General features: G+C 39.2%; 1 protein-coding gene across 1 annotated transcript in view; it reads left to right on the top strand.

Annotated features, from left to right (window-relative positions):
• Window positions 1–13,062, top strand: part of xylt2 (xylosyltransferase II) — a 42,380-nt gene that overhangs the window by 20,704 nt on the left and 8,614 nt on the right. The window contains exons 2-5 of the mRNA XM_055185247.2: window positions 5,235–5,760; window positions 5,871–6,046; window positions 9,594–9,796; window positions 10,438–10,518. Of these exons, the coding sequence (XP_055041222.2) occupies window positions 5,235–5,760; window positions 5,871–6,046; window positions 9,594–9,796; window positions 10,438–10,518 (986 nt within the window). The remainder of the gene's footprint in view (window positions 1–5,234; window positions 5,761–5,870; window positions 6,047–9,593; window positions 9,797–10,437; window positions 10,519–13,062) is intronic.

Below are 13,062 nucleotides of genomic sequence, written 5' to 3' on the forward strand. Positions count from 1 at the left end.
TGACAAAAAGGTCAGACATAGGCGTGTCTCTTAAGTGTCTCACTAGTGCACCTGTTTGTCTAAAATGTGGGGTTTCTTTTACCTACAGTCCCCAAATGGCTCAGAAACAACATTAAATAGCCCACTGTTATTTTACCCACTTGATGCCCTTGCCCACCGTGCATCGTTTTCTCGGACGCACCATGTAGCGGTAAAAAAACGTGCGAGGGCCCGCCATTGCTGCTTGCAGCTATATTTATAATTTATATTGTGTAATGTTGAATGCTCAAAGTCCACTCCAAAAACATAAAACACTTTTCAAGAACTATGACAATACGCTACGGCTAATTGGGACTACACACCATGTAATAAAAAACATTACAGTTTTTACTGCTTTAGTAGTGTTATTGCCATGTCAAAGAGACACTGTTTATTCTGCCTTGAAACTAAACCCAGTTTGCTCAGCCTTCCTAAAAGCAGGGGTGCAAACTTGTCACCTTTCAGTGAAATTTGCCGTTTTTTACCAACTTGTAAACTGCTGTTCACTGTTCTTTTTTATTAATATAGTATTCGTATTAAGTCTATATTCATTTAGTTGAATCGAGAGTCGAGTATAAAAACCGACCCATCACCGGAAACGAAAATTGAATCGAGAATCGAAATCAAATCGATTTAATAGCTTGTGAATCTAATCGATACCCAGCCCTATAGTGTACAGATGGTTATTTTGGGAATTATGCGCTTGACCAGACTTTTTATGCACATTCCGGGTGCAGAATTGACGCGCCTAAATCATACACGTGGTACATTTATGGGCTTTCTGGGCGCAGAATTAATGCCCTTGAAGCATCCTCGCTCCGCAATAGAAAGTTCATAACTGTTAAAACACAAAGAGAATAGATGTGCCAGGACAAAGTGAGTTGCATCCATCCAACGGCTTACTGAGACTTTCCTTCACATGAAGCTATTGAGTGTATTTAAAGACTTTAAATATAGTGCATAAAACAATTATGGTGCTTTTATAAAACTTTGTCCTTTTAATAGCTTGTCAGTAACAACCACGGCCAAAAAGCCTGGATCGGCCCCGATACCGATCCAGAATATCGGATTGGGACATCCCTAGTAAAAGACCTAGGTATTGTGACTAAATTTGACCTTTTTTATGGTTTCGATTCAATTTCGCGTCAGACCAATATTGAATAAAATTTTTCTTCTGAATTGTTTACATTCACGCAACAGACAACATTTATGAGGATATTCACAACATTTTGAAATAATTTTGTTTAAATATGTCCATGTTAGTGCACAGAAACTTAAACCCAGTATTTGTGTGCTGTCTGATACCTTGAGATGCCACTTGCGGGGGGACAAGTCCTGCCTGAAGTGAGGTATGCACATAACGAATCGATTCAGGATTTCCTGAATTGTTATTGTTTTGAAGTCGATTAATATATATCAATATATTTTACCCAACCCTACACTGTAAAAAAATCAGTAGAAATTGCAGCTGGGTTGCCGGTAGTCTCGCGTAGCCAGACCTTCAATACTGAAGGTCTGGTGTTTTTCGCTGCTTTTTCTGGACAAAGCCCGCCCACGAGCTGTTTGACCGACATATCAAACAACCAATCACAGTTTGTTTCATCTAGCGTCACGTTTCGGACTCCCCACAATAACGAGCCGGCTGGCAACAAGTCAGTTATTGAAATAACCAGTCGCAACCGAATAGCATCTAAATAAACAACATTACTCACCATAGGACAACGTTGTGCACTTCATCAACAGCCACACCAATGAGACGCTCCCGTTAAACGTCTGTTTGGAGCATATCTCTCCACTTTTTAACACATACAAGCAATTCAGGAGAACCAAACTTTTTGACTCAACTAACTGCCTCAAGCAAAACTCTTGGACATCTTTTAGAGAGTCGATGCCGCGAACTTTGCATATTTTTGAAAATCCAATGTTTAGCTGATCATGATAACTGCTCATTATTATCCACGTGAACACGACTGATTCTCTTCCTCAATGGAACGTCAGAGCTTTGTTTTCCAGGGACCGAAACTAATCGCGACACTCGCTTCTCCTGGAAATCCTTTTTTTTTAACCAATCAAAGACGACTTTAACATTCTCACAGGGTTTCCAGAAAAGTGTACGAAAAACATCAGACGTTCAGCCAACAGTTTGTGGGCGTGACGTCTGAGGCTGAGACTAGGTTGCCGGTAACTTACCGTAGATTTTAATTTATGTTTTTTACTGGCAACATTTCTGGAAAACAAAATCTGAAGCAAAAAACAGAAAAAGGTTGATGATGATTTCTGGTTCCCAGAATGCTTTGCATGAGGCTGTTAATGTATAGTTTTATTCTGTAAAGATAAAGACTTGTTAATATTTAAAATTTATTTAACGTTGATCAAACTCTTGCCAGTAAATAACATAAATTTAAATCAACGGTAAATTACCGGCAACCCAGCTGCAATAACATTGTAATTTCTACGGAATTTTTTTTACAGTGTACTATATAAGATGAAAGAATGTTGATGTAGTTTTCACTTTTGTTAGTCTCGGTTCTGTAGCAATCGGTTCTTCTAATAGTGTTGTATTACCACTTTTTTGCTTGTGATATTAAAAAATCTTTACTTTTTAACAATCATGCATGAAAGCCTGTTCGAGTGCTTTGTAAAAACCAAATTTAACTTCCAGCTAAATAAATAAAAAATTTTGTCTGCATTTTAAAATGATTATAAAAATACTTGCACTTTTAGAAAACTCACAGTCCAGACAAAAGAGACATTATGCATTATTAACGCATTAGTCACAATGTTAATTCATTTCATATTACTAGAAAAGTCTCTAAAATATGTTGTATTACCTGCAAACCTGAGGAGCTCTGGTGTGGTATATTGCACATGCTTGCTTGAATGCTTTCTTGCATTTCCTTTCCTAATTGGCCCTCATGGGAATGTAGCACACCTCCATGCGTCTGTTTCACAATTCTGTGTCTAAAGGTGCTGTACAGCTGTAAATATTTTGCAGCACTGCACAGATGAATCCGAAAAATCTTTAATTTCGTAGCCAATACCTGTTGGATGTAACCCTAAACTAAAAATTTTGAGGAACGTGTGTCAGAGAACAAAGCAAGGTATTTTCTGAATTGACTGTTTGGTGGGCTGTCTTAATGATTATTGGAACGACAAAGCAGTATTTAAGCTTCACTAATCAGAGTTAAAGTCACTAGCGGAGTACCCTAACCCATGGATGAGACCAGAGATGTGTGAAATACTTCACGTTTTCCACTACAGCACAGATTGCTTTGACCTGTCTCAGTCTCATTGTGATGAAAGAAGCCATTGCAGGACTTGGTCTTAGAGAAAACTTAAGGAACGAATTGCTGCATGCCATGTGACTTATGCAAGTCCGGTCTAAATACACTTTTGGACAGAATTATAAGAAAACTCTTAAAGGGTTCAAATGCTGCCTACATAGGGAGCTCACTAGATTTCAGAACAAAGCAGAACAGGCTGCTGGCCGCTCAGTGAGCCTCTTATTCCCACAATTTGTGTGTTTTTCTGGACTGAAGACGTGTGGCAGATTGTTTGTGTGAATTTCTTGGAATCCTTCTGTTATTGCTCCTTTCTCTCTGGCATGCCAGTGTTGTGGTAAGCTGTTTTTGTCCTGCCACAGGCCAACACATATATTTTTGAAGCTTTTTCTGTTCTTCCCATTAATTCAGACTTGTATGCCAATGTGTGTGTGCTGCGTATACAAATGTTCTGTATAAATGCATCGCTTGTACTGAATCATTGGCAGCCGAGGCTCCCATTTGTGATAAATTGTTGGCTACGTAGAGCGTTCCAAATTGCCCACTTCTAGAGCTTTTTATAAGTTACGATGCCTTCTTTATACTCTACCTCTGCAAAAATACTCAATAGCAGTAGACATCAAGCTAATTTTACTTTTGGGCTTGAGAGAGCTTCATTAGCAAAACAGGAAGTCCTCTTTAATAGAAGCTTCAAGCAGCTTCGGTGTTGGGAAAGATGCCCAGGTCCAAACTGAGATTGAATTCTGGTACCCAAGCTGTGTTGAGTTTAATGGTAAATGCTTGCCATTGATTAAAATGCAGCCTTGCATGTAATGTTGCATCATGATTATGGTTGGGTACCGACTGGTTTTGGTGCCTCATTTTGATGCCGACTGAAATATTTTGCCCTCTATGGTGCAAGAAGACTGCATAGTGTTACTCTGATCGCATCTAGACATGCTGGCTCGTTTACGTTAATTTCCTTTCCTTACGTCTTATCGCCATCGGCTAAAATGCTGATGATATAAATTATTGGTTTAGGCACCGGCCCTGTTTTAAAAGTATCGATTTTGCACCGGTATTGGGGAAAAACCAAATGATACCCATCCCTAATCATGATGTGGAGTGCAGCCATGTGTTCAGAAACATCCAGAATTGCTCAGAACGTACAGCAGGATCGAGTTGTTTGGGATGGGTTTGTTGTTGTTGGAGTCTTCCTAAGTTCTCATTGCGCGATTAAGGGGCGTGCACACGAAGACATTAAAACATGGCTGAAAACATCAAGAGGACGCTGACTGTAGGCGCTTGCCAGCTTTTTTTAGCGGAGTGTTTTGCTTGCTGATACTTCTGTTTTGCTCATCAGTCATTGAACGATGCCCGATTGGTTATTGTGATATTTGTCCCGCCCTCCTGCACTATGATTGGACGGCCGAGTGAAAAGTGACATTGACGCTGAGCGCGGAAAAACAAGTGCTGCAATTCCATTGAAAACATACGCTGGGCGACGGTGTAAACGCTTTTGTGTGCACGCCACCTTAGACTTTTTTTAATGATGTAAATGTGGTATGGATTTTGTCGATCGTGTGCATTTTTGTATTGTTTATAGTACAGAATTCTTCACAGATAATTATTCTTAAAACTCTATAAAGGCCATATGTGCTATACGATTATAGCAGTATGTCTGTTTCTGTGTTTATCCACCAACCTGCTTCTGTAATTCACATTTTTCATTATGAATCATTCCTTCTGTCAGATTCCTGCTACTAAACTAGGTGGCTCTACTAAAAATAGCTCAGACAGAAGCTGAACAAACAACAAAAATCAGGAACAAAGCATACATGAGCCCATGGGCTCCCAACAACGTCATCAAGAATCAGCCTTGAACCTTTATCTTTTATGCTGATTGTGGAGGTATTTGATATCATAGCTCAAATTGTTTTACTTTCTCTTTCCTAGCGGAAACACAGGCGGTCCAAGTTGCCTGACCACAATGGGCAGGACCAGAAGATGGACCCGGCCACCTTCGAGAGGCAAAACGCCCTGTCTGGGGCAAACAACGGCCCATGGAGGGGGAGCCTGGATCGGCCCGCTGTGACCGGCATCATCAGAAAGTGGTCTAGAAGAAAAAACAACAAGTCCCCTTTAAAAGACAAGAGTGTCGACAGGCCAGATGATGGAGGGGTGATTGAGAAGGTACTGCACTACGATCCCTCGAGCAGCCGTAACTTCAGCGAGCCGCGTGCCGGAGAAATGGCCAAAATCCATCTGTTGGCACCAGGAGAACCGGGCAGTGTCGAAGGTGCCCCTCAAGTTCCAAATAGTGACTTTGTGCCCAAATGTGAGATCTCTGGCAAAGATGCCCTGTCTGCCCTCCACCGTGCAGGTTCACGGCAGTGCAGACAAGAGATCGCCAACATTGTGTGCCAGCACCAAGCAGGACAACTGATGCCACAGGTTTTGCCTCAGTTTTGTCCACAGCATGGTAAAGGAACTCTTTTAACAATCCAATATTCGTCAAAGTTGCATGTAATTGTATTAAAAAGTTGATGCCAGTTTAGTTACAGTGTATTTTGTCATCCTGTCCCTCTTTAGTAATCTCCAGTGCAGTCCAGCATTTGGATTTTACAGACACGGACCTCTCCAAGGTTGAAAACCCGGTCAGGGTAGTTTTTGTGCTGGTGGTTCATGGGCGAGCAGTCCGACAGCTAACGCGTCTGCTCAAAGCAATTTATCATAAGGACCACTTTTACTACATCCACGTGGACAAGGTAAGTTCGAACCCAACAGGTTGTTATTGTTAAAGGAAAACACCACAGTTTTTCAATATTTTACTATGTTCTTACATCAATTTAGACAAATTAATATATAACTCTCTTTGTTAAATGCGTGCACTTTATCTTTGTACAGCGCGTCTTGAATGTGTTAGCGTTTAGCCTAGCCCCATTCATTCCTTAGGATCCAAACAGAGATGCATTTAGAAGCCACCAAACACTTTCATTTGATCTACAGGTCTGAAAACTCTCTTAAAGTGGGTTCACACCAGCCGCGTTTGAGGCATTAAAATCGCATCTACCGAGTCTAATTTGCCGCTTAAACATTTGAATGCATTCGCACTTCTAGAGCGAAGTAGACGTGCGGGAAAAGCAAGCATTTGACGCGTGTCAGAGGTGAAATCCGCTTCTTGTGGGAGGGGCAAGTGGGAGGGGCAAGTGCTATGCTTTTTTGCAAGATGGCTGATGTTGATCGTGCATTCATCAAGAGAGTTACCGGTTTGTATTCTGTAACCTTACTATAGGGGGAAAATAGTTTAAAAAACTTTGGGAATCACGTGACTCAAAAGTGAAATGTGTATTTACAACTTACCAGGTTGCCCAATGTCCTCACTGACATTCTTCCAAGCAAGGTCCTTTTTATTCTTGTCTCTATCCACAAGTTTCCGGGGGGCGTTACTGTAAAAAAGAAAGTGGGTAAAACTTCGGGTGTGGGGAGTAGTATATTAATGTTTTTCGGGTAATTTTTCTTACTATTTAAAGTCACAAACCTTTATGTGAGATGCCGTTACCCAGCTCAGGGACAACATGTGATGTTCATAGTTGTACATATAATCGGAATAAACTAAGTCAGTGGCTTAAACGTTAGTGTTTTGAACATAAGCCTAAAACTAAATTGGAGTGTTCCTGACAATGACTGTACAGTTTCCATCACCTCCCAAAAGACGAGAATCAAAAAGAATATGGCTGAACAACTTAAAAACACCCCAAAAATCTTGTTTGTATGCTCGTTTCACTTCGTGGATAAGAAGCCAACACAGGAGGATAACCCGTACCCAACAATCTACCGCGGAGGGTACTGTTATTTCACCCTTTTTTTATTTTGTTGAGGTTGTGTTCCCACATCGTTAGCCGTTAGCAAGTTTGGATCGCTATATCTTTTAAAGATTAGTGACTGTCAACTAATGAATGAATGAGTGTCACGTCCCGCTATGCGTCCCACTTGTTTACTTCGAACCAGAAGACGCATGGTCACGCAAGGTCAGTCTTTGGACAGGGTCATGTGGGAAAAAAATGCAGAAAATCATTTCCAGCTGTTGTGGTGACCAGTTTGACGGGTTATGTATTAAAATTTATAGTCACTTCATTTGCTGCCAAAGTTTATGGCATCTGCGCAGCATGAACGCACATACTTAAGTCAATGTTAGATATGGTTGAATTGCTTAGCACGTGTGCATTTCTGGCTTACGTCTACACAACCATAAACAACAAGTTATGACGCGCTAGTTTGTTTGTTTTTAAAGAAATGGCGCAGACCCAAGAAATATTGTGGGGTAACTGTAAAGCCCCATGTCTTTTTAACACACAGTTCAGGTAGTGACAACGGCAGTCAACACATTTACCGATAGGCTTTGCTGTCTAAGTGAAACCATACAGGACAACCAGTTGTCTGTGTCACGTCTCCTGTAACTCTCTGTCATTGTGTTAACGTAGAGTTAACAGAGATGACAGCAAAGTGCTTCGTAATGCTTTGCACAGCAGATCTCTCTTTACAATAGCTGTACTACAGTATAATGTGATATTCTACATACTAAACGTTCATATATGCCATCATACAACGGCAATTTTTTGGTTAGAATTAAGGAATTTGGTAGAAATGTTGTTAGTAGTTGACAAAATGAAACAAAAATTAACTTTTTGCTTAAACACAAACATATAAATAGTTAATTTGGAAAAAAATGAAATCTTCCGTTTTCATTACCCTTCAAATTGCGCAAATTAAAATTGCAAATTGAAAATTCACCAAATTGAAGCACTGAAGCACCTCCCATATGTTGCCAAAAAGTTTTTACGCTCTGGTTTGTTGGTTTTTCAGGCAATTCGAACAAGGAATATATCGCAAAACGATATATAATTTCCTAATTTTCGCATTTACAGGTCACCTGGTGTGGTAAAAGTCACATGATCATTCTTTAAATATGGCGCGGTATGTTTGATTAGAGGATAAGACAGAAATGGTGTGGTCCACATCATGCGACATCACAAGAACCGACTAGTGCATACTGTGAGAGCGATTTGGGAGTTGACTGCTCTATGCTTTCGAGTCGATCTCGTTGTATTTTGATGTCATCTGCATGTCGGTCTGCACGGCGCCGTATGAAGTCGAACACAGCAGTCACCATTGTTTTTGGAATGACGACTTCTAGACATATAAATTATGTTTAAGTCGCATAACATCGGTTAAAGGATTAGTCCAAAAAAATCCAGATAATTTACTCACCACCGTGTCATCCAAAATGTTGATGTCGTTTTTTGTTCAGTCGAGAAAAAATTATGTTTTTTGAGGAAAAAATTTCAGGATTTTTCTCATTTTAATGGACACCAACACGTAACAGTTTTAATGCAGTTTAAAATTGCAGTTTCAAAGGACTCTAAACGATCTCAAACGAGGCATAAGGGTCTTATCTAGTGAAACGATTGTCATTTAAAAAAAAAATAAATAAATATGCACTTTTAAACCACAACTTCTCGAATATCTTCGGTCCTGTGACGCGCCAGCGCGACCTCACGTAATTGTGTAATGCCGTGGAAAGGTCACGTGTTACATATATGTGACCTCTTGACGTGATGACGTATTGCGTTGAAACTGAATTAATACTGTTACGTGTTGGGGTCCATTAAAGTCCATTAAATGAGAAAAATCCTGTAATGTTTTCCTCAAAAAACATAATTTCTTCTCGACTGAACAAAGAAAGACATCAACATTTTGGATGACATGATGGTGAGTAAATGATCTGGATTTTTTTAAGAAAATGGACTAATCCTTTAATGGAATTTCGCAGTAGTTTTTTGTTGACATCTAGAAAATAACGCTAAAGTTTTGCGCAGATTTTTAATGGAAACGCAGCTAGTGTTGCTTCTTTCCACACAACCAAAGTTTATAGCAATGTCCAAAAATTCAAAAAGCACCATGAACAGTGGCAGCCTTTTTCGTGACTACTTTTTTGAGTGTGCCCGATGGGAAGCTCATCAAAACATTTATACAAACGTTAGCGTCTCTTATTATAAACCCCTTTGACCTGTGTGCTTGCAGGCACGTTTTTGACATGACGCATGATGCACATAGGTTCACATGACGCAAAGAACGCTTACTTTGAATTTGAAGTCACTGGCTGCCATTGACCATGAGTGTCATTCATATGACTGTTTTTAACTTTGTTTTCTTTTTATTTAAAATTATTTTTATTTTATGTCAAAGAGAGCATTTCTGCTGATTAAATAACACATTCTTACAGTTAATAGTGTGTTATATTTTCCCCTACAGCGCTCAAACTACATGCATCGGGAGGTGCTGCGCCTGGCAGAGCGCTACCCAAATGTGAGAGCCACGCCCTGGCGCATGGTCACCATCTGGGGCGGTGCCAGTCTGCTGAAGGCGTATTTGCGCAGCATGCATGATCTGCTCTCAGTGCTGGACTGGAAATGGGACTTTTTCATCAATCTCAGCGCCACCGACTTTCCCACCAGGTCAGCAGCAAATCTCTCAAGTAGGAATGGAAAAACTTATTTTCTATGTTTATGACTTCGGTTTAGTGTACAGTTAGTCAACAAAACAGCGGTTTTGCATAGAGCACAAGTCATTTATGATGTTGCCCATGTAGCAGTTAGACAGTGAAGACGCACACTATGTTTCGGATAAAGGTAAACGTTACTTTGTGTTTGATCACTGAGCGATTTATAAGCAAGCAAAGTCCTTTTTAATTTATTCAGAGCAGTTTTGGTTATGGTTATAAATGAGGCACATATCTAAAATGGAGGTGACTTTATATAATATTGTGCTAAGAAATGAGTATCATGTGTACCTATCACCAAATAGCATTTACGTTGGATTTCTTCCTATTCAAGAAGCGAAGAAGTTTGAAGTCTGCTCTGCGTTTTGCAGATTTATTCCTGCAGCGCTCTGAGTTTCTTTTAAAGCTAAAACAGCCAAATGACTGCATATGGACTGATGCACAAGTCGACATTGATGTCAGCCAAATCCTGTCAGCAGTTAATTCCTGCCAGAAGTCTTCACTTACATCTATGCCGCCCTGCAGGCAGCTCTGTGTTTGACATAATCCCTGTTTTAAAATCTTTTTTCCTCTTCTTGCACTATCGGTTTAAAACAGGACCAATGATGAGCTTGTGGCTTATCTGTCTCAGAACCGTGACAAGAACTTCCTGAAGTCTCACGGCAGAGAAAACGCAAGGTAAATCTTTAAACGTTCTTACAGTCTCATTGAAGAACAACATTATTTGTTTAAACACTAACACCATTTGAAAAAATATTGATATACATTACAGTGGTCCATTTTTTTTCTCACCCCCTAAATGTGTTAGGAAATCAATAAAACACACTGTGCAAAATTTTGAATTGTTCCTAAAATATCTAGAGGTTGCTGTAAGTCTTTCACATCACATATTTTTGCAAAAAACTGTACCATTTAAAAACGCACAACATGCATAAAACTTGTTTCTTGGAGGTTAACTTTGTTCCAGTTTTTTCAGTCTCTTCTGATCTGAGTAACCATTAGCGGACTTGCTTCGTGTTTCTTTCAGCCATTGTTTCCGTGTATATTGTTTATTATGCTTCATTCACATTAAACATTTCTTGCTTTGAAAGACATATCACAACTAAAACAAGAGTTTTAAAAGTCAAAGTCCATTGCTGCCATAAGCATATATTATTAAACAATTATACATGCTAGCACAAAGTATCACATAATACGCAAATGTGTTTAACTTCAAAAGTCTTAAGCAACCTGTAAATATTAAGTTTGAATAAATAAATAAAAAATTGCCAACATTTTTTATTTATTTATTCAAACATATTGGTGAGGAGAGATCATTTAAAAGTTGAAAAATAAGGACCACCCGAATGTAAATTTATATTAGGGATCCAACAAGAGGAACATTGCTGAACAACCAAAGATGTTTTTTGCCAATTTTATCACTATTGCATAAGTTACATTATCAGAATTTTCTTTTTACTATATTTATTTCACGTTATTTAACAATGAGCTTTTTTTACATTCCAGCAGACATAGGGCCTTTTTGCAACGGATCACTTCTCTGATCGGAAAACTGATTTGTTCATTTACATTCGGCCACATAAATAAGTCTTGGCTAAACGAATATTAATCCGATCTTCTATTTTCCTGCACAAAATTACTCCAACTCAAAAGGACACTTCACCTTTTTTGAAAATTTGCTCATTTTCCAGCTCCCCTTGAGTTAAACATTTAGGGCCCTATTTTAACGATCTAAGCGCATTGTCTAAAGTGCACAGCGCAACGTCTAAATGGGCATGTCCGAATCCACTTTTGCCAATTTAAAGATGGGAAAAATGGTTTGTGCGCCGAGCGCATGGTCGAAAAGGCTACAGGTGAAGCAGCTCTTTGCGCCTTCTAACGTCTAATAATTAGTCCTCATTTATGTCAATAATAATCTTTTACATTCCATCCTTTAATCTTTTATATTTAAAAGCGTTTTTGTGCTGCTGCGCATTCATGTACTATGTGATAATCAAACCCGCGTTGTCCTCCCGTTTATAGGCGCATATTACGAATGCGCTCTTTAAATAACAAAAAACATATTGCGTCATTGACTTTAGAGCAGGTTTTTGTTGGTCAATGGCATAGTCTATTTTAGTTGCCTCAAAATAGCAACGCGCCAACAATGCGCCTGAACACACCTCGTTTTCAGGCCAGAACGCCCATGGGCGCAAAAGGGGGCGCAAATGCATTTGCTATTTAAACAACGTGGCGCTAAACGTGAAAATTATATTTGCGCACGGTGGAAATAGCGAATTGCGCTGCATTGCGCAAGGTGTAAGAGAGAGCCCTTTATTTTTACAGTTTTGGAATCTATTCAGCCGATCTCTGGGTCTGGCGGTACCACTTTTAGCATAGCTTAGCACAATCAATTGAATCTGATTAGACCATTAGCATCACGTTAAAAAATAACCAAAGAGTTTTGATATTTTTCCTATTTAAAACTTTACTCATCTGTAGTGACATTGACGGAAGATTAAAAGTTGCGATCTTCTAGGCAGATATGGCTAGGAACTATACTCTCATTCTGGTGTAATAATCACACAGCACCTGAAAATAGTCCCCTTTGTAACTTTCAATAGCAGGGGACAATTTTCGGCACTGCGTAATATCATTGCGCCTGCTGCAGCCATGTTACGACAGCAACGTAAAAAGTGCTTCTTAATAAACGTCTTATTTCTCATTTAATATAGCGTGTTTATCATTTTAGGAATTTACTTGTTCTAAGAAGTTTTTATTACATATTGCTGAAGCTTTTCATCATTTCTCTTCTCATCTATAGACGGTTTTAGCAGTAAAAACCTAAACATGCGGCTTTCGTGGTCCACACATAACTTCCCGTAAACTCTGCTAAGAATAAATAACAACAAAGTTCTTTAAACGTAGTTTATTTATATAACAAGCAAAATAAACAACACGTAGATTACCTAGAAAACCAAAAACATTTGTTATTTTCAACGAGGTATTTGTTCAAGAGTTTAGCCACTAGTCAGACCATTAAAAACACTGAAACCGGAAGTAAAGTTCGGACCAGAAGCGCATCGTGTCACCGCATGTGCGTCCGATAAAACTGTCTATAAGGAGTCTGTCGCTCTCCCTGCTTGTGCATTCAGCAGAGTACACAGAATCACATACACTGCAATGTTGTTCAGGATGTCTTGATTTTAAATTAAAAATAAACGTATAACTTCTGCATTTATG

This window comes from Misgurnus anguillicaudatus, chromosome 19 (genome assembly GCF_027580225.2).
Source record: "Misgurnus anguillicaudatus chromosome 19, ASM2758022v2, whole genome shotgun sequence".
Taxonomy (NCBI): Eukaryota; Metazoa; Chordata; class Actinopteri; order Cypriniformes; family Cobitidae; genus Misgurnus; species Misgurnus anguillicaudatus.